Source organism: Sus scrofa, chromosome 3 (assembly GCF_000003025.6).
Source record: "Sus scrofa isolate TJ Tabasco breed Duroc chromosome 3, Sscrofa11.1, whole genome shotgun sequence".
NCBI classification, from domain to species: Eukaryota; Metazoa; Chordata; class Mammalia; order Artiodactyla; family Suidae; genus Sus; species Sus scrofa.
This window is the reverse complement of record NC_010445.4, coordinates 56,582,290-56,603,164: the sequence shown is the minus strand read 5'-3', so window position 1 is coordinate 56,603,164 and position 20,875 is coordinate 56,582,290. Positions and strand designations below refer to the sequence as shown.

At 40.6% G+C, this 20,875-nt stretch overlaps 1 protein-coding gene across 2 annotated transcripts in view; it reads left to right on the top strand.

Annotated features, from left to right (window-relative positions):
• LOC102167341 overlaps nt 3,269–20,875 on the top strand; it is a 53,109-nt gene continuing 35,502 nt past the window's right edge. Inside the window, exons 1-2 of one of the 2 annotated variants that reach the window (XM_021087257.1) lie at nt 3,269–3,963; nt 6,318–6,380. In XM_021087257.1, the coding sequence (XP_020942916.1) occupies nt 3,858–3,963; nt 6,318–6,380 (169 nt within the window). In that variant the 5' untranslated portion in view covers nt 3,269–3,857. The remainder of the gene's footprint in view (nt 3,964–6,317; nt 6,381–20,875) is intronic. The other variant, XM_021087259.1, reaches the window with a different exon arrangement.

Here is a 20,875-nt window from a genome sequence, read left to right as displayed (position 1 = left end):
TATATGTATATAGTTGGAGTCAATTTGCTAAAATTTTAAGAATTCTTACATCTATATTTATGAAAGATACTGGCCTATAATTTTCTATTCCTGTAATATCAATGGCTTATTATCAGGACAATGCTTGTCTCATAAGTTGAGTTGGGAAGTACTCTTTCAATTCAATTTTTTGGAAGAGATTGTGTAGAATTGGTGATGTTTCTTCCTTAAACATAGAGTTAACAAGTGAAGCCATATAGACTTTGAGTTTTCTTTGTGGGAAGTTTTTTATCCAAAAATCCAGTTTCTTTAATACAGAGCTTTTTCACTTTTTAAAAAGAAAAAGTTTTTTTTAATATAAATATTTGGGTTATTTATTTCTTCTTGAGTGAACTCTGTCAGTTTGTGTGAAGGAATTTGTCCATGTTATCCAGTCTGTTCAATCTATTGGCAAAAAAAAAAATTCTTATTAACTTTTGTAACAAATAATTGTTATATACTCATTTTCCTTTTGATCTTAAGTATCTTTAGCAATGCCTACTTTCTCATTCTTGATATTGCTATGTGTCTTCTGTCTTTATCCCCGATCAGCCTAGCTAGAGGTTTATATATTTTATTGATTTTCTCAAAGAACTAGCTTTTGGTTTCACTGATTTTTTTTTTTTTTTCATTTTAAAAAGGTTTTAAAAACAACAACAAGGAGGAGTTCCCATTGTGGCTCAGCAGGTTACTTACCTGACTAGTGTCCATGAGGACACGGGTTCAATTTCTGGCCTCTCTCAGTGGGTTAAGGATCTGGTGTTGCTGTGAGTTGTGCTGTAGGTTGCAGATATAGCTCAGATCTGACGTTGCTGTGGCTGTGGTGTAGGCCAGTGGCTACAGCTCAGATTCAACCCCTAGCCTGGGAACCTCCATAGGCCTTGGGGGTGGCCCAGAAAAAAGCAAAAAAAAAAAGAAAAAGGGTTTATTTGGGATCAGCAGAAAATTTGGGGTCTGCAACCATGGTGTGCTACATGTAAGTCCCTGCATGGCACCAGGGAGGGCTCTTTTATAGACAGGAAAAGGATGTTGGCCTGGGTGGGGGTGGGGTGGGGGGTGAGTGGAGGCGGGGCCGACATGCTAAAGAATCCATGGTTTTTCATTGGCAGAGAATGAGGAGGAGTCTTTGTTTTTCCTATTGACCTCTGGGAGTTAGAGCTCCCCCTTCTGGTCCCTCAACTCTATTTAACTGAGGTTCTGTTCATTAATTTTTTACAATTTTTTTCTGTCATACCTTGATACTCAACAAATCTGCCTGGAAATAAGAGGAATCAGGTAAAGAAAGTCTGCTGATCACTTAAAGGTACATGGTAGACTACATAAGAGTCCTACATAAGAGGTGTACTCAGGTTGCAAAGCAGCCCATATTCTCTCCCTCTGGTGATGTGGGCAGATAGAAGGGGGAGGAAGGGGTTAGTGGGAGAGGAGGTGGTGAAGATTTTGGTAATGGGACTCACTGGGATTCAACAGTGGCCTCTTATTTCACTAGCAGTAAAGTGAAGGTGATGCTGATTGGTTTCTGCTGGGGCCAGCTGGCCAGGTTTGGGGATATATGAAAATGGAACTGAGAGAATTTACTCATGGACTGGACGTGTGGTAAGAGAGAAATAGAGGAGACTGGGATGCACTCTGGATTTGGCCTGAACAAGTAGAAAGATTGGTTAATAAGGTGGGGGGAAATGGCAGGAGCAGGCAGTGGGGATCAAGGGATGGATGTTATGCATCTTGATTTTGAAGCTGGCTTATTTGCCATTTCTTTGGTTTTACTGACCCTCAGCATTGTGTGAAATCTCCTTGTTGACAGATCCCTCACTCCACCCACCTCCAGCCCATGCCCAGCCATTTCTAGGATCTTGCTTGACTGAAGCCTTACCAATCTCTTGCCCAGGTCTTTTCTACCTCTAGGTATTTGTTCTGATCTACCAGGACACATCTGCAGCGTTTGCACTCACAGGTGGATGTTCTCTTTGTACTGGAGATTTGAGGCCATTTTGGGGCACTGAGTTTCCTCTCCACAAAGGCAAGTGGCAGGATGGAGAGAGTCAGTGCCTGGGCCTAGGGCTTATTTTTATATTTACTGGTAATTTGGAATGGGCATTTTCTGTCTTCTAATGATGCTGAGGGTATGGACATTGTGTTGTTTTATATGTTCTTTTTTGATATGTTTTTATTTTTTGAAGATGTTTTAGAGAAATCATGTTTTTGCTGCTGCCGTTACCTACTGTTATGAGTTGAAATGTGCCTCACCCCACCAAACTTATATATTGATGTCTTAACCCCCAGGACCTCAGAAAGTGGCTTTATTTGGAATGTATTTACAGAGGTAATCAAGTCAAAATGAGGTCCACTGGGGGTAGGCTCTAATCCAGTATCACTGGAGTTCTTATAAGAAGAGGAACTTTGGACATAGATGCCTGCAGAGGGGAGATAGCCACCTATAGCTGGGGAGAAACTCAGAAGAAATTCACTCTGATCTTGGACATCTAGTCCCCAGACCTGTAAGATAATAGATTGCTGTTGCTTAAGCCAAGCCTTTTGTGGTATTTTTTCACCGCAGCCCCAGCAATCCGTCTGAGCTACTAAGTTTTCAACTACATAACTTTTTTTTTCGTGTAAGTTTTTGCCACCCTACAAATCTCTTCCATCCTATCACTTCATACAAAGCAGGGCTGGCTATAAAACTGGTGAGACCCAATGCATAATGAGAGTGCAGGGAAAAAAAGTACAGTTAAAGGTGCTAAAATCTGGGAGTTTCCAGGAGTTCCTATTGTGGCTCAGTGGTTAACCGATCTGACTTGGAACCATGAGGTTTCAGGTTCGATCCCTGGCCTTGCTCAGTGGGTTAAGGATCTGGCATTGCGTGAGCTGTGGTGTAGGTTGCAGATGCGGCTGGGATCCCATGTTGCTGTGGCTGTGGTGTAGGCCAGTGGCTACAGCTCCAATTCAATCCCTAGCCTGGGAACCTCCATATGCCACGGGTGAGGCCCAAGAAATGGCCAAAAGACAAAAAATAAAAAAATTAAATAAATAAAAAATAAAATCTGGGAGTTTCCATTGTGACTCAGCAGGTTAAGAACCCCAGTCCACGAGAATGCGAGTTTGATCCCTGGTCTCACTCAGTGGGTTAGGATCCAGCATTGCCTCAAGCTGTGGTGTAGATCACAGACGCAATTCTGATCTGGTGTGGCTGTGGTGTAGGCTGGCAGCTGAAGCTCTGATTCAACCCCTAGCCCAGGAACTTCCGTATGCTGCATGAGTGACTGTTAAAGAAAAAAAAAGGTGCTAAAATCTAAAGTTTTTTTTTTCTTTGGAAATAGTTTCATACCAATGAAATTTAATAGGGCAAATAGTGATTGATAAATGAGTGACAACATCAACTTATATTTTCATTTAAAACATTTTTAGTGCTATCATTTTATGTAATGCAATAAATAACAATACTTTCATAATGTGATATCTTGATTGTCCTGGATTTTTCTGGCTACTCCAGCTACCTGCAATTCATTTAAGCTGATTTAGCTGAGTTTTTAATTACTTGCAACTGAAGAGTACTGGTTGATAACCTACTGCCCTCAGGTTTCAGTGCCAGAGGTTGGAGGAAGGCACTGCAGAGCCCAAGGAAGGGAGCCGAGAGGTATTACCGCCAGGTGGCCAGCCTCCTCCCATCCCTGTCCGCAGACACCGATCCCTCCTCTTTCCCACTGTAGACCTGCTCCCACCTCGCTTCCGCTTCCGGGTATGACGTCACAGACGGTCCTGTTCTGAGGTCTCCAGGAGTTCAAGGCTGTTCTGGCTGAAGGATTTCAGTTGTTTTACTTCTCTCCTTGGGTACACAGACCATGGCAAAGAAGAGAGGAGCGGAGACCCTCTTGTTTCTTCTCTTCCTGGATTATTGGCAAGGTGCAGAGCTCCACCCTTTGCACCTCATCAAAGGTACCGGCACAGGTATATGTGGCAGATGGAGATGTGAGACTCATCATGAGCTTAAACCAGGCAGGAGATGGTGCTCTCCTCCCACGGGTGCTTGGAGTGAGTGCAGGGCTTCTCCCCATTCTGCTTTACCTCCCTGGGTCTACCGGAGGGGTGTCTTGCTCAGGAGAAGGGAGAAACTTTAACATTTTCCCCAACTTTGAAACTTTTTCAAACTCTAGAGCTCCATGGAAGGGGAGCATACATGCACCTTTTAACTTTTTATTTAACTTTTAAAAATAACTTAATTTTTAAAACTTTTTATTACAAAAAATATCAAACATACAAAAGGAGAGAGATTAGTAAAATGAACCTCTGTGGCTAATCAGGCCAACTTTGTTTCTTCTATCCCCTCACCGTACTTTAAGTAACAGCTTGAAATATTATTCATATAACATAAAATTCACCTTTAAAATGTCTATTTCAGTGATTTTTATTATATTCACAGGATTGTGAAGCACCACTCTAATTTTAGAACATTTTCTCGCTCCAAAAAGTCATGTCACACTCACTTGCTGTCACTCCATCCCCCCTTCCCCACAGTCCCTGGCAACTGCTAATCTACCATCTGCTCTGTGAATCTGTCTCTTCTGGATATTTCACATATGGAATCAGAGTATCTGGTCTTTTGTACAGGTTTCTTTCATTGAACATGTTTTCTGTGTTCACCCACCTCATGGCATGAATTTATCACGTTTTGTTAATTCATTTATCAGTTGATAGACATTTGGGTTGTTTCAACCTTTTGGCTCTTTGAATAACTCTTATGAATATTTTATGAACTTGGTTTTTACAAAGTGAACATTAGATTTCCATGCTCTACTCGTAAGTCTTACTGCATTTAGAACCACTTTTATTATTTACTAAACTAATTGGCTGACCACATTTTGGAACATTCTCTCAATGTAAAGAAACAGGGTCTGTGGAGAAAAGCAAAAGGAGTGGACACAGACCTTGTGATGGAGGAAGCTATAGTACTGTTTCCCCAAAATTAAACAGAGCAGTATCACGTCATCTGCCATAAAAGTACATTTTGCAAACTGTCAGGACCAAAGGGATTTTGTTGAACAAATATTTACTGCTTAGGCTTACTTATACTTCCATTGTATTGATTCTTAATCATTCTCTAATATCTCAGCAAGAGAACTTTTTGTTTCTTTCATTTATCAAAAAACCATCATACCAGCAAGCAATAGCCATGCACCATTAACCACCTACTTACCAGTTTTCCTACAGAGTTGAAAGCTGTCGTGTGCATAGATTACTCAGTGTCTACTACACAGACTGTGGGGAAACCAGCGTTGTCCTGGTTCTGAGTATCTTCAGATTCTTGCAGACACTTCATGAATGCTTGGCGGCTTTCAGAAGATGTGGCTGCTGTGGCCTGAAACTCCTTCATTAAGGGACAAGTTTCTCCTCTCTGATGGGTTTGCACACTCTTCAGGGCCCAGAGAAAAGGGCTGGCCTTCACCTTGAATCAGGAAAATGTGTCACAGACATCATGACCTCCAAAAAGAAAAACCTGATAAAATAGCTCAAAATCTGCACAGGTCACTTCAGTCTTTTAGCACAATTAATTCATATCCGTGATGTAGCCAGGTGAGGGTCAGCAGACGTCTTACTGCCCATCCATGTTGTCCCAGGGGAGATTGCTGTTTTGGCCCATTTCTGTTTGCACCTTCATTTTTTCATTCCTCAATGACAGTATCAGGATTCCTTGTGCTTATCAAACAGATCAAGTTGGGATGATGTCAGACCCCCCATCCCTCAAAATATAGCTCCACAGTGTGGATTAGCGCAGAGTATGCCATAGTGTTGTCCCCTCACTCCAACAAGAGAGCATCGCATTTCCAGAATGGTCAGTCATTGATCATTGGCCTCATTGCCTGTGGAGGGGAGAGTTGTGGAAGAGCCCCTGAGCTGTGTGTCCATCTGTCTCCATTCCTCCCACAGCCAAGCACCGAGCATGACGTTACTGGGAACCAGCACAGTTTAGTGTGGTTTATCGTAGATAAAGGCACTGGGACCGGATGAGGGGCGAGCACTTTCAGTCCACAGGTCACATCAGAGCCTTTTCTCTTCCCTTCTCACAGCTCTCCTGTGATCAGTATCTTTCCCTCCAGTCTCAGATGAGAAAACCAAATCCCCCGACCTTTACATCCCAAGGTCACACAGTATTCAAAGGTTGTACCAGATCCCAAGTCCAGTGCTCTTCTCTTAGAGCAGGCCAGCTGTGTGCTGCTGCTCTCAAAATACTGTGCCTGAGTGTATGGATTACATGCAGATTCAATGAAAGATTGACTCACAGCTAAAGTTTATTTTCCCCACAGGTTCAAGTACTGAATTTTCATCAAGTTCAAACTATATGGACAAAGGTTTGGCTAAACTCTTTGGTAAGTACCTTTCTCAGGTGCAATCATCAGGCTATATTCCCAGAGTTCCATGCCTGCCCGTGGTGGTCTTCCAGATAACCTGTTCCTCCTGCTCTGATAGGAAGGATGGTACTTTGCCGTGAGGCTAGAACAGGTTCCCTAAGTGTCAGAGTCTCAAGAATTAGGTGACATGAGAAGATAAGCAGTTGGAAGGGATTCTGCTCCTCCACATGGGGTCCATGTAGCAGCAGCAGGACCACTATGTGGGGACTATTGAGGGTGCAGTGTCAGACCCCACCTTGGACCAGGTGCATCACACCTGCCTAGACAATGATGATCTAGGTGATCTCTGCATGTGTTAGAAATGGGCAGAACCCTAAGACTGAGCTAGACCTCTTCCCATGTCCTCAGCCCGAACTGGGCCTAAAAATCTCAGAGTTCTATGGTGCATTGGGTTAAGGATCTGGCATTGTCACTGCAGAGACACAGGTTTCATCCCTAGCCTGGGAAATTCTGCATGCCTTGGTTGTGGCCAAAAAAAAAAAAGCTTGAGAATCTTTTGGGGAGATTGTTAAAAGAGACATCCAGGCCCACACTCAGTCATCAGATTCCTTGCTGTGGGGTGAGACCCTTTCATGAGTAGTTTTCTGAGCCCTGCAGGGGATTCTATGCTGGGACTTAGTGATCTTCTCCAAGCCTCCCACTTAATATTTGAAAAAATACCAAGAGGCCCAAGGAGGTCCTTTTTAGCAGAGAGCTGAGACTGAGGAGGAACATTTGAAACCACAGCCATCTGCTGCAGGAAGCCATCCAGAGTCTAGAGAAATCTTTCCTCTCTGGTACCTGTGTGGTCAGGAGTGGACAGGAAGGGTCATCTTTGGTCTGAGGAAGAGCCCCAAGGGGTATTAGGGTTGGTGCTTCTCTTTGGCTTAGGAGCTGTTAGACGTTTGATCACAGGGATGCCTCCAGTCCTGCTTGGAAGGGAAGCATCTGTCTACCTGGGATGCGGATTGTTTTTCCAGGGGCTTTCTCTTGTCAGGAATGGGTGCTATTGCAGTAAATCTGCACTGGCTGGCTGATTGATAGATGTAGGTGAGCATGATTGAATGGATGCATGGATACAGGGAGCTCTTGCTGTCCAACTCCATGCTTTCAAGAATTCCCATCTAGGCATGAGAAGACTTCAATTTGAAACATTTATTTTTTTTTTGTCTTTTTGCCTTTTTTTTTTTTTTGAGCCGCTCCCGCGGCATATGGAGGTTCCCAGGCTAGGGGTCTAATTGCAGCTGTAGCCACAAGCCTACGCCAGAGCCACAGCAACGCTGGATCCGAGCCGAGTTTGTGACCTACACCACAGCTCATGGCAATGCTGGATCCTTAACCCACTGAGCAAGGCCAGGGATCAAACCTGCAACCTCATGGTTCCTAGTTGGATTCGTTAACCACTGCGCCACGACGGGAACTCCCATTTTTTTTTTTTTTTTGGTCTTTTTTGCTAATTTGGGCCGCTCCCGGGGCATATGGAGGTTCCCAGGCTAGGGGTCTAATCAGAGCTGTAGCCACCGGCCTACGCCAGAGTCACAGCAACGCGGGATCCGAGCCACGTCTGCAACCTACACCACAGCTCACGGCAACGCCGGATCGTTAACCCACTGAGCAAGGGCAGGGACCGAACCCGCAACCTCATGGTTCCTAGTCGGATTCGTTAACCACTGCGCCACAACGGGAACTCCTGAAACATTTTTTTAAAAAGAGAAGGATGGAGTTCTTGTTGTGGCACAGAGGAAACAAATCTGACTAGGAACCATGAGGTTGGGGGTTCAATCCCTGGCCTCGCTCAGTGGGTTAAGGATCCTGCATTGCTGTGGCTCTGGTGTAGGCTGGTGGCTACAGCTCCGATTAGACCCCTAGCCTGGGAACCTCCATATGCCGCAGGAGTGGTCCTAGAAAAGGCAAAAAGACAAAAAAAAAAAATAATAATAATAAATAAATAAATAAATGAAATAAAAGGGAGCAGAGGGAGTTCCCATTGTGGTTCAGCAGTAGCGAAACCAACTAGAATCCATGAGTTTGCGGGTTCAATCCCTGCCCTTGCTCAGTTGGTTAAGGACCCCATGATGCTGTGAGCTATGGTGTGGGTCACAGGCATGCTTTGGCTCTGCATTGCTGTGGCTGTGGTGTAGGCTGGAAGCTGTGGCCTCAATTTGACCTCTAGCCTGGGAACTTCCATATGCTGTGGGTGTACCCTAAAAAGAAAGAAGAAAAGAAAAAAAGGGGGGGAGGAGAAATTAATGTATTAATTAATCAATATATTTCAAAAATGTAACAATGAGAAATTACTAACAATTTTATAAATGAAGAGTTTTTCTGAGCTTACAGAAGCTGTTATCTTCTTCCATGCCTCTACCCAGTTTTCATGGGTACAATTTTCATGTATAATGGAAGTAAATTTGGAAACTCTGAGGACAGCTTCACCCTTCTAGTTTGTCACCTCCTGGGCAGTCCTGTTGTGACTGCAATTGTCTGAGTCGCTCCCACCCCCACTCCAGGCTTTTCTCTGAGGCACAGGGAGTGCCCTGTGGGATGTTGGGGCTGTCGTTGGCCTGCAGCGGTCCCTCCGTGGCTGCTTCAAGGTCTTTCCATGATGCTTGCAGCTCATCGAATTAGTGTCCCCAAGAGCCTATTCCCAGATTTCCTGTATATCACATCCTGACCTGCTAGGGCTGCTGGGAGGCCATGGTGAACACCAGCGTGCTGGTGAAGGGGACTGACTGACACCCTGTGTCTGTGGACAGGAGTGACCTTGTGAGGGTCTTACTACATATCGTGGACAACTGGATCCAGAACTCAGTTTCATCCTCTTGAAGTCTACTCAGCCATGCACCTTCTCCTCCTGCCTTGGGCTGAGCTGCTTCCCCTCTCCTGTGCCTGTCCCTTGCCTCATTGCTCTGGGTGACTGTGTCGATATGTCTGTTCATCTGTGTCTACCTCCGCCTCTCCCCTGGGTCTGAGTGGCTTAGGGACACAGACCAGGTGGCAGATCTGTCCTCTTTGTTTTGTTTTCTTTAAAACCATTAAGCATTCAGTGCCTACTGTGTACAAGCCAACCATTATACAGAGCTTATTTGTACAGTTTATTTATTGAAAAAAAATTTTTTTTGGCTATACCTGTGGCATGTGGAAATTCCTGGGCTAAGGACTGAGCCACTGCAGTGACAAGACTGGATCCTTAATGTGCTGCACCACAAGGGAACTCCTATTTGTACAAGTTTGACTCCAAATATTTATTTTGGTCCTGTTAGTCTGAAGTTGGACACTCAAACAGTGCTATAAATGGTGAGCAGTTTCCAAAGTGGATTCACAAAAAGACAGTCACCTTTTGTACTCCCAACCCCAGCCTTACTGAGATATAATTGACATAGAATATCACATAAGTTTAAAGTATAAATATGATGAGTTGATACACTTATCTATTGCAAAATGATAGAGTTAGCTAACTTCTCCATCACATCACATAATGGCTCTTTCTTTTTTTTTTTGTGGTGAGAACAATAAGATCTACTATTTTAGCAACTTTCAAGTATGTAATACAGTATTATTAATAATAATCTCCATGCTGTGTGTATTCAGTCCATCCCCACAGCATATTCATCTTATAACTTGAAGTTCATATCCTTTGACCCACTCCCCATTTCCCTCACCCCTGACCCCTGGCAACCACCACTCTACTTTCTGTTTTTATGGGTTTGGCTTTTAGATTCCACATATAAGTGAGATCATACTGTATTTGTGTTTTTCTGTCTAACTTACTTAGCGTAACACTCTCAAAGTCCATCCATGGTCTTAGCTAGATAACATTCCATTGTGTGTGTGTGTGTGTGTGTGTGTGTGTGTGTGTGTGTGTGTGTGTGTGAACACCTCTTCTTTATCCATTCATCGATGGACCCTTAGATTGTTTCCATATCTTGGCTTTGTGAAGAATTTGCAGAACAGAGGAGTGCAGATTATCTCCTGTTTTCATTTCCTTTGGATGTATACCCAGAAGTGGGATTGCTGGATTAAATGGTAGTTCTATTTTATAATTTTTTTTTAAGACCACACTTGCAGCATATGGAAGTTCCTGGGCTAGGGGTTGAATCAGACCTGCAGCTGCCGGCCTATGCCACAGCCATAGCAATGCCAGATCCAAGCCATGCCTGTGACCTACACCACAGCTCACGGCAACACAGGATCCCTAACCCACTGAGCGAGGCCAGGGATCAAACCTGCATCCTCATAGATACTATTCAGATTTGTTTCTGCTGAGCCATGACGGGAACTCCTGTTTTGTTGTTTTTGATGCTATCATGAATTAGATTGTCCTTATTTTTTTTTTTCAGATGTCTCATTGTTTGTGTACAGAATGCAACAAAATGTTGATTTTATATTCTGCAGCTTTACTGAATTCATTGATTAGTTCTAACAGTTTTTTTTTTCCAGTGGATTGTTTAGAATATTTTCTCTATATAAGATCATATTAACTGCAAAAAAGACAAATTAACCTTTTCTTTTCTGATTTGGATGCCTTTAATTCTTTCCCTTGCCTGATTATTATGGTTAGCTTTCCAGTGCTGTGTTGAATAGGAGTGGTGTGAGTGGGTACCCTTGTCTTATTCTTGATCTTAGAGGAAAAGCTTTCAACGTTTCATGGTTGAGTAAAGTATCAGCTATAGGTTCATCATATATGGCTTTTATTGTGTTGCAGTATGTTCCTTTCATACGCAATTTGTTGAGTGTTTTTACTGTAAAAGGTTGTTATATTTTGTCAGATGCTTTTTCTGGATCTATTGAGATGATTTTTATCATTCATTCTATTAAGTAGTGTATCACATTTATTGATTTGCATCTGTAGAACCATCCCTTGCATTTCAGGGTTAAACTCACTTCATTATGGTGTAGGATCCTTTTAGTTTGCTGTTGAATTCTGTTTGCTAATATTTTGTTGAGAATTTTACATTTTGTGTTCATCAGGGATATTGGCCTGTAGTTTTGTTTTCTTGTAATATTCCTTTTTCTTCTTCTTCTTTTTAGGGCCACACCTGTGGCATATGGAAGTTCCCAGGGGAAGTGTTGAATTGGAGCTGTAGTTGCCAGCCTACGCCACAGCCACAGCAATGCCAGGTCCAAGCCACATCTACAACCTACACTGCAGCTTATGGCAATGCCAGATCCTTAACCCACTCAGTGAGGCCAGGTATTGAACCCGCATACACATGGATACTAGTTGGGTCCTTAATCTGCTGACCCACAACAGGAACTCCCTCTTGTAATATTCTTATCTGGCTTTGGTATCAGAGTAATGCTAGCCATGTGAAATGAATTTGGGAAGGCTCCTGCTTCTTAAATGTTTTGGAATAGTTTGAGGAGGACTGGCATTAATTTTCTTTTTGGCTGTTCCTGTGTAAGTTCTTGGGCTAGGGATTGAACCCTTGTCACAGCAGTGACCTAAGCCACTGCAGTGACAATGCTGATCCTGAACCCACAGAAACCCTGGTGTTAATTCTTAAGTGTTTGGTAGTATTCAATAGTAAAGCCACCCGGTTTTGGACTTTTCTTTGTTATAAGGTTTTTGATTACTGATTCGGTCTCCTAATTCATTATTAGATTTTCAGTTTTTTTCTTGATTCACTCTTGATAAGTTGTTAGTTTCTAGAAATTTATCCATTTCTTCTTTGTTCCAATTTGTCAGTGTATATTCTTCATAGCTGTTCTTATGATTCTTTGTATTTCCATAGTGTTAGTTGTAGTCTCCTCTTTCATTTATGGTCCTGAGTCATTTCTGTGTTTTTCTTTGTTGGTTTAGCTAAAAGTTCGTTAATTTCATTTATCTTTTCAACAAACTAACTCTTACTTTTGTTAATCTTTTCTGTTATTTTTCTGGTGTCTGTTTCACTTATTGCTGCTTTAATCTTTGTTATTTCTACCTTTCTCCTAACTTTGGGCTTAGCTTGTTATTCTTTTTTTAGTTCCTTGATGTGTAAAGTTGGGTTATTTTATTTTATTTCCAGTTTTATGGAGATATAATTGACCTACAGCTCTGTATAAGTTTAAGGTATACAGCATAATTATTTGATTTACAAGCATCATGAAGTGATTATGTACAAGTTTAGTGAACATCCATTGTCTCATATAGATACTGAATTAAAGATATAGGAGTTCCCATCGTGGCTCAGTGGTTAGCGAATCCGACTAGGAACCATGAGGTTGTGGGTTCGATCCCTGGCCTCACTCAGTGGGTTAAGGATCTGGCATTGCTGTGAGCTGTGGTGTAGGTTGCAGATGTGGCTCGGATCCAGCATTGTTGTGGCTCTGGTGTAGGCTGGCGGCTTCAGCTCCAATTAGACCCCTAGCCTGGGAGTCTCCATATGCCACAGAGGCAGCCCTAGAAAAGACAAAAAAAAAAAAAAAAAAAAAAAAAAAAAAAAAAAAGTCATAAAGATATAGAAAAACTTTTCTTGTGATGAGAACTTTTAGGATTAATCTCTTATAACTTTCAGGTATAACATACAGCAGTGTTAATTATATTTATCATGTTGTTCAATACATCCCTAGTACTTATTTATCTTTTTTTTTATTTATTTTTTTTTAAATATTTGAAACCTTTAATGATCGAATGTAGCAGAATCAAAATAGGCAAGCTTGGAAGACATTTACAAAGAGTTAATATTAGTATATAAAGAGAAAACACAAGTCAGTAATAAGAAAACACAATTATCTAATGGCCAATAAGCACTTAAATATATTTAACTTCTCTAATAGCCCAAGAAACATAAATCCAAACAAATTTTTTGCCTTGCCTTTTTTTGTGGTCCTTTTCTTTTTTTCAGCCTTATTGGGTAGAAGTGATGTAAAAATAAAGTGTAGGTATTTGAAGTATGTAATGGGTGAGTTATGACATCTGTGTGTACCTGTGAAACAATACTGGAATCAAGAAATGAACATATTCATTATCCCCAAAGTCTCCTCTTTTCAGTTCCTCCTTAAACTTTTAAAAACTAAACCAGTGTGGCAAAATAAAAATAATAATGATTGATAAGAGCCAGTATTGGTGAGAGTGTCAGGAAAAAGGCCATTTTGCACACTATTAACAAGACTATAAATTGGTACAAAATTTTGGAGAAAAATCTGGACATATTTAACAAAAACTTTAAAATTTTACATCCCCCTTTGACCCAGCAATTCCAACATAGAAATTTATGAAGTAAAGCACATAAAAGTGTAATAAGAATGTTTATGAAGTATATATTTTGATGCCACAAAATAAATGTGAAAACTAAGTGCACTGTAAAAATGGATTGGGGAGTTCCAGTTGTGGTGCAGTGGTTAAGGAATCCGACTAGGAACCACGAGGTTGCGGGTTTGGTCCCCGCCCTTGTTCAGTGGGCCAACGATCCGGCGTTGCCGTGAGCTGTGGTGTAGGCCGCAGACGCGGCTCGGATCAGCGTTGCCGTGGCTCTGGCGTAGGCCGGCGGCTGCAGCTCCGATTCGACCCCTAGCCTGGGAACCTCCATATGCCGTGGGAGTGGCCCAAGTTATTTATCTTATAACTGGAAGTTTAAGACTACCAGGTACTTTTGACTACCTTCATCCATTTCCCCTGACCCCTACTGCCCCGCCCCTGGTAACCACGAATCTGATCTCTTTTCTGTGGATTTGTTTTGGCATATAATTGACCCACAACACTACATTAGCTCCTGTTACACAACATAGTGATTCAAAATTTCTATGCATTTCAAACTGATCACCATGATAAACCTGGTTACAGTATGCCACCAAACAAGGATGTTACAAGGATGTTATGTAGTTATTGACTATATTCCCTGTGCTGTGCATTTACTACCAGGGACTCATTTTGCAACTTGGAATTTGTATCTCAATCTCCCTTGTCTATTTCTCTTTTTCCTTTCTATCTACAACTCTTTCTGTTTTGTTGCATTTGTTCATTGTTTTTTTTTTCTTTTTTTTTAGATTAATTCCATAGAAAAGTGAAATCATATTGTATTTGCCTTTCTCTCTCTGACTTATTTCATTACCATAATACCCTCTAGGTCCGTCCATGTCATTGCAAATAGGAAGAGTTCATTATTTTTTTAATTTAAAAATCTGTTGGAGTGTAGTTAACTTACAATGTTGTGTTAGTTTCAGATGTACAAGATTTCATTATTTTTTATGGCTGTGTAATATTCCATTGTATATATACACCACATCTTCTTCTTCTTTTTTTAAAATTACTTAATGAATTTTATTACATTTATAGGTGTACAACAATCATCACAACCAAATTTTATAGCATTTCCATCCCAAACCCTCAGTGCATCTCCCCACCCTGCAACCTGTCTCCTTTGGAAACCATAAGTTTTTCAGTCTGTGAGTCAATATCTGCTCTGCAAAGAAGTTCATTGTGTCCTATTTTTAGATTCCACATGTAAGTGCTAGCATTTGATGTTGGTGTCTCATTATCTGACTGACTTTACTTAGCATAATTTCTGGGTCCATCCATGTTGCTAAAAATGCTGTGATTTCTTTCCTTTTAATGGCTAAGTAATATTCCATTGTGTATATGTACCACATCTTCTTTATCCAGTCCTCTGTCGATGGACATTTAGGTTGTTTCCATGCCTTGGTTATTGTATAAAGTGCTGCAGTGAACATTGGAATGCATGTATCTTTTCAAATCATGGTTTTCTCTGGATAGATGCCCTGGAGTGGGATTGCTGGATCAAATGGTAGTTCTATTTTTAGTTTTCTGAGGAATCTCCATATCGTTTTCCACAGTGGTTACACCAATTTACATTCCCATCAACAGTGTAATAGGGTTCCTTTTTCTCCACACCCTCTCCAGCATTTATTGTTTGTAGACTTTTTGAAGATGCCCATTCTGGTTGGGTTAAGTTAGTACCTCATGGTGGTTTTGATTTGCATTTTTCTAATAATTTGTGATGTTGAACATCATTTCATGTTTTTTTTTTTTTTGTTTTTTGTTTTTTTGCCATATGTATGTCTTCTTTGGAGAATTGTTGGTTTAGATTTTTTTTTCTTTTCTTTTTTTTGCTTGTTAGAGCTATACCTGTGGCATATTGGAGGTTCCCAGGCTAGGGGTCAAATCGGAGCTGTAGCTAGCCTATACCATAGCCACAGCAACGCAGGATCTGAGCCATCCTGCTTCTGCAACCTACACCACAGCTCATAGCAATGTCAGATCTTTTAACCCACTGAGAAGGGCCAGGGGTTGAACCTGCGTCCTCATGGATGCTAGTCAGATTCATTAACTGCTGAGACACAACAGGAACTCCGCACCACATCTTCTTTATCCATTCATCTATTGATGGACACTTAGGTTGCTTCCATGTTTTGGCTATTGTAAATAATGCTGCAATGAACATAAAGGTGCATGAATCTTTTCTAATTAGTGCTTTGTTTTCTTTGGATAAATACACAGGAGGGGAGTTCTGGATCGTATGTTAATTCTATTTTTAATTTTTTCAATAGAAATTTACATTCTCACCAATAGTGCATGAAAACCTTTACTCCACATCCTCACCAATACTTGTTATTTGTTATCTTTTTGATAATAGCTTTTTTTTTTTTTGTCTTTTTTCCATTTCTAGGGCCACTCCCACGGCATATGGAGGTTCCCAGGCTAGGGGTCGAATCGGAGCTGTAGCCACCGGCCTACACCAGAGCCACAGCAACGCGGGATCTGAGCCACGTCTGCAACCTACACCACAGCTCACGGCAACGCCAGATCCTTAACCCACTGAGCAAGGGCAGGGACCGAACCCACAACCTCATGGTTCCTAGTCGGATTCGTTAACCACTGCTCCACGACGGGAACTCTGATAATAGCTTTTCTGATAGATGTGAGGTGATATCTCATTGTGGTTTGATCTGCATTTCTCTGATGATTAGTGATGTTGAACATCTTCATGTGTCTGTTGGACATTTGTGTACCTTCTTTGGAAAAATGTCTTTATATCCTCTGCTTATTTTTTAACCCAGTGGTTTTTTTTTTTATATTTAGTTATATGAGTTCTGCGTGTGCATATGTGTATGTGTATGTATACATGTGTTATATATATATATATTTTTTTAAACTCAATGGATTTTATTACATTTATAGTTGTACAAAAATCATCACAACCCAGTTTTATAACATTTCCATCCCAAACTTCCAGCCCATTGTACCCACCCTGCAACCTGTCTCCTTTAGAAACCATAAGCTTTTCAAAGTCTGTGAGTCAGTATCTGCTCTGCAAAGAATTTCATTGTATCTTTTTTAGATTCCACATGTAAGTGATAGCATATGACATTGGTGTCTCACTGTCTGACTAACTTCACTTAGCATGATAATTTCTAGGTCCATCCATGTTGCTACAAATGCCATTATTTTATTCCTTTTTGTGGCTGACTAATATTCCATTGTATATATGTACCACATATTCTTTATCCATTCCTTTATTGATGGACATTTAGGTTGCTTCCATATCTTGGCTATTGTATGTATTGCTGCAATGAACATCGCAGTGCATGTATCTTTTCCAGTCATGGTTTTCTCCAGATAGATGCCCAGAAGTGGGATTGCTGGATTAAATGGTAATTCTGTTTTTAGCTTTTTGAGGAATTTCCATACTGTTTTCCATAGTGGTTGCACCAATTTACATGCCCACTAACAGTGTAATAGGGTTCCCTTTTCTCCACACCCTCTCCAGTATTTATTGTTTGTAGATTTTTTGCTGCTGGCCATTTTGGCCAGTGTAAGGTGGTACCTCATAGTAGTTTTAATTTGCATTTCTCTAATAATTAGTGATATTGAACATCATTTCATGTGTTTTTTAGATCTCTGTATATCTTCTTTGGAGAATTGTCTGTTTACATCTTTTGCCCAACTTTTGATGGGGTTGTTTTTTTGGTATTGAGCTGCAGGAGGTGTTTGTGTGTATTTTGGAGATTAATCCCTTGTCATTCATTACATTTGCAGATATTTTGTCCCATTCTGTGTGTTGTCTTTTCATTTTGTTTAGGGTTTCCTTTGCTGTACAAAAACTTTTAAGTTATTTAGGTCCCATTTGTTCATTTTTGTTTTTATTGTCAGTACTCTAGGAGGTGGATCTGAGAAGATATTGCTGTGGTTTATGTCAGAGAGTGTTTGGCCTATGTTTTCCTCTAAGAGTTCTGTAGTATCCAGTCTTATATTTAGGTCTTTAATCCATTTTGAGTTTTTTTTTTGTGTATGGTGTTAGGTTCTATTTTCATTCTTTTACATGTAGCTGTCCTGTTTTCCCAGCACAATTAATTGAAGGGACTGTCTTTCTCCATATATTCTTGCCTCCTTTGTCATAGATTAGTTGCCTGTAGGTGTGTGGGTTTAATTCTGGGCTATCTATCCTGTTCCACTGATCTGTGTTTCTGTCTTTGTGCCAGTACTATATGGTTTTGATGGCTGTAGTTTGTAGGATGGCCTGAAGTCAGGGAGCCTGATTCCTCCAGCTCCATTTTTCTTTCTCAGGATGGCTTTGGCCCATTTCTGGGTTTTTGTGCCTCCAAACAAACTTTAAATATTTTGTTCTAGTTCTGTGAAAATGTCCATTTCTGGGTTTTTGTGCCTCCAAACAAACTTTAAACATTTTGTTCTAGTTCTGCGAAAATGTCCTTGGTAATTTCATAGGGATTGCATTGAACCTTTAGATTATCTTGGGTAGTATAGTCATTTTGACAATATTGATTCTTCCAATCCAAGAGCATGGTATGTATTTCCATCTGTTTTTGTCATCTTTGATTTCTTTCATCAGCATCTTATAGTTTTCAGAGTACAGGTCTTTTGTCTCTTTAGGTTTATTCCTAAGTATTTTATTCTTTTTGATGTGATTGTAAATGGGATTGTTTCCCTAATTTCTATTTCTGATCTTTTGTTATTAGCATATAGAAATGCAGTTGATTTCTGTGTATTAATTTTGTATCCTGAAACTTTACCAAATTCATTGATGAGCTCTAACAGTTTTCTGGTAGCGTCTTTAGGATTTTCTAGGTATAGTATCATGTCATCTACAAACAGTGAAGTTTTACTTCTTCCTTTCCAATTTGGATTCCTTTTCTATTTTTTTCTTCTCTGACTGCTATGGCTAGGACTTCCACAACTATGTTGAATAGTAGTGGCAAGAGCAGACATCCTTGTCTTGTTCCTGATCTCAGTGGGAATTCTTTCAGCTTTTCACCATCAAGAATGATGTTCGCTGTGGGTTTGTCATATATGGCCTTTATTATGTTGAGGTAGGCTCCCTCTATGCCCACTTTCTGAAGGTTTTTTTTTTTTTAATCAGAAATGGGTGTTGGATTTTGTCAAAGGCTTTTTCCGTGTCTATTGAGAGGATCATATGGTTTTTATTCTTCAGTTTGTTAATGTGGTGTATCACACTGCTGGATTTGCGGATATTGAAGAACCCTTGCATCCCTGGGATAAATCCCACTTGATCACGATGTGCAATCCTTTTAATGTATTGTTGGATGTGGTTTGCTAGTATTTCGTTGAGAATTTTTGCATCGATGTTCATCAGTGAAATTGGCCTGGAGTTTTCTTTTTTTGTGGTATCTTTGTCTGGTTTTGGTATCAGGGTGATGGTGGCCTCATAGAATGAGTTTGGGAGTATCCCTTCCACTGCAGTTTTTTGAAATAGTTTCAGAAGGATAGGTGTTAGCTCTTCTCTAAATGTTTGATAGAATTTGCCCATGAAGCCATCTGGTCTTGGACTTTTGTTTGTTGGAAGTTTTTAAATCACAGTTTCAATTTCAGTTTTTGTGATGGGTCCATTTATCTTTTCTATATCATCTGGTTTAGTCTTGGAAGATTGTACTTTTCTAAGAATTTGTCCATTTCTTCTAGGTGTTCCATTTTATTGGCATATAGTTGCATGTAGTAGTCTCTTATGATCCTTTGTATTTCTGTGATGTCCGTTGTTACTTCTTTTTCATTTCTAATTTTATTGATTTGAGTCCTCTCTCTTTTTTTCAGGCTAAGGATTTATCAATTTTGTTGATCTTTTCAGAGAACCAGCTTTTTGTTTCATTGATCTTTTCTATGGTTTTCTTTGTTTCTAGTTCATTGATTTCTGCTCTGATCTTTATGATTTCTTTCCTTCTACTAACTTTTGGTCTTGTCTGTTCTCTCTCGAGCTGCTTTTGATGTAAAGTTAGCTCATTTATTTGAGCTTTTTCTTGTTTCCTGAGGTGGGCTTGCATTGCTATAAACTTTCCTCTTAGAACAGCTTTTACTTCATCCCATAGGTTTTGGAGTGTCGTATCTTTGTTGTCATTTGCTTGTAGGTATTTTTTAATTTCCTCTTTGATTTCTTCAGTGATGCATTGGTTGTTTAGTAGCATGTGGTTGAGTCTCCACGTGTTTGTGTTTTTTGCAGTTTTTTTCTTGTTGTTGATTTCCAGTCATGTAGGGTTGTGGTTGGAAAAAGATGCTTGATATGATTTCAATTTTCTTAAAGTTACCGAGGTTGGATTTGTAGCCCAGGATATGATCCATCTTAGAGAATGTTCCATGTGCACTTGAGAAGAATGTGTATTCTGTTGCTTTTGGATGGAATGTCCTACAAATATCTATTAAGTCCATCTGGTCTAATGCATCATTCAGGGCCTGTGTTTCTTTATTGATTTTCTGTCTGGAAGATGGCTGTCTATTGCTGTAAGTGGAGTGTTAAAGTCCTCCACTATTACTGTGTTAGCAGTTGCCTTATATATTGTGGTGAACCTATGTTAGATGTGTAGATATTTAAAATTGTTATATCTTCTTCTTGGATTGATCCTTTGATCATTAGGTAGTGACCTTCCTTGTCCCTTAAAATATTCTTCATTTTAAAGTCTATTTTGTCTGACATGAGTATTGCTACTCCAGCTTTCTTTTTTCTTTTTTTTTTTGGTCTTTTTGCCTTTTCTAGGGCTGCTTCGGTGGCATGTGGAGGTTCCCAGGCTGGGGGTCAAATTAGAGCTGTAGCCACTGGCCTATGCTAGAGCCACAGAAGCACGGGATCCGAGCTGCGTCTGCAACCTACACCACAGCTCATGGATCCTTAACCCAATGAGCAACGCCAGGGACTGAACCCACAACCTCATGGTTCCTAGTCGGATTTGTTAACCACTGTGCCACGATGGGAACTCCAACTCCAGCTTTCTTTTGATTCTCCTTTTCATGGAATATTTTCTTCCATCCTCTCATCCTCTCACTTTCATTTTTTTTTTTTTGTCTTTTTTTGCCTTTTCTAGGGCCGCACCTGCTGCATATGGAGGTTCCCAGGTTAAGGGTCAAATCGGACCTGTAGCCACTGGCCTATGCCAGAGCCACAGCATTGCAGGATCTGAGCTGCGTCTGCAACCTACACCACAGCTCATGGCAATGCCGGATCCTTAACCCACTGAGCAAGGCCAGGGATCAAACCTGCAACCTCATGGTTCTTAGTCAGATTCGTTAACCACTG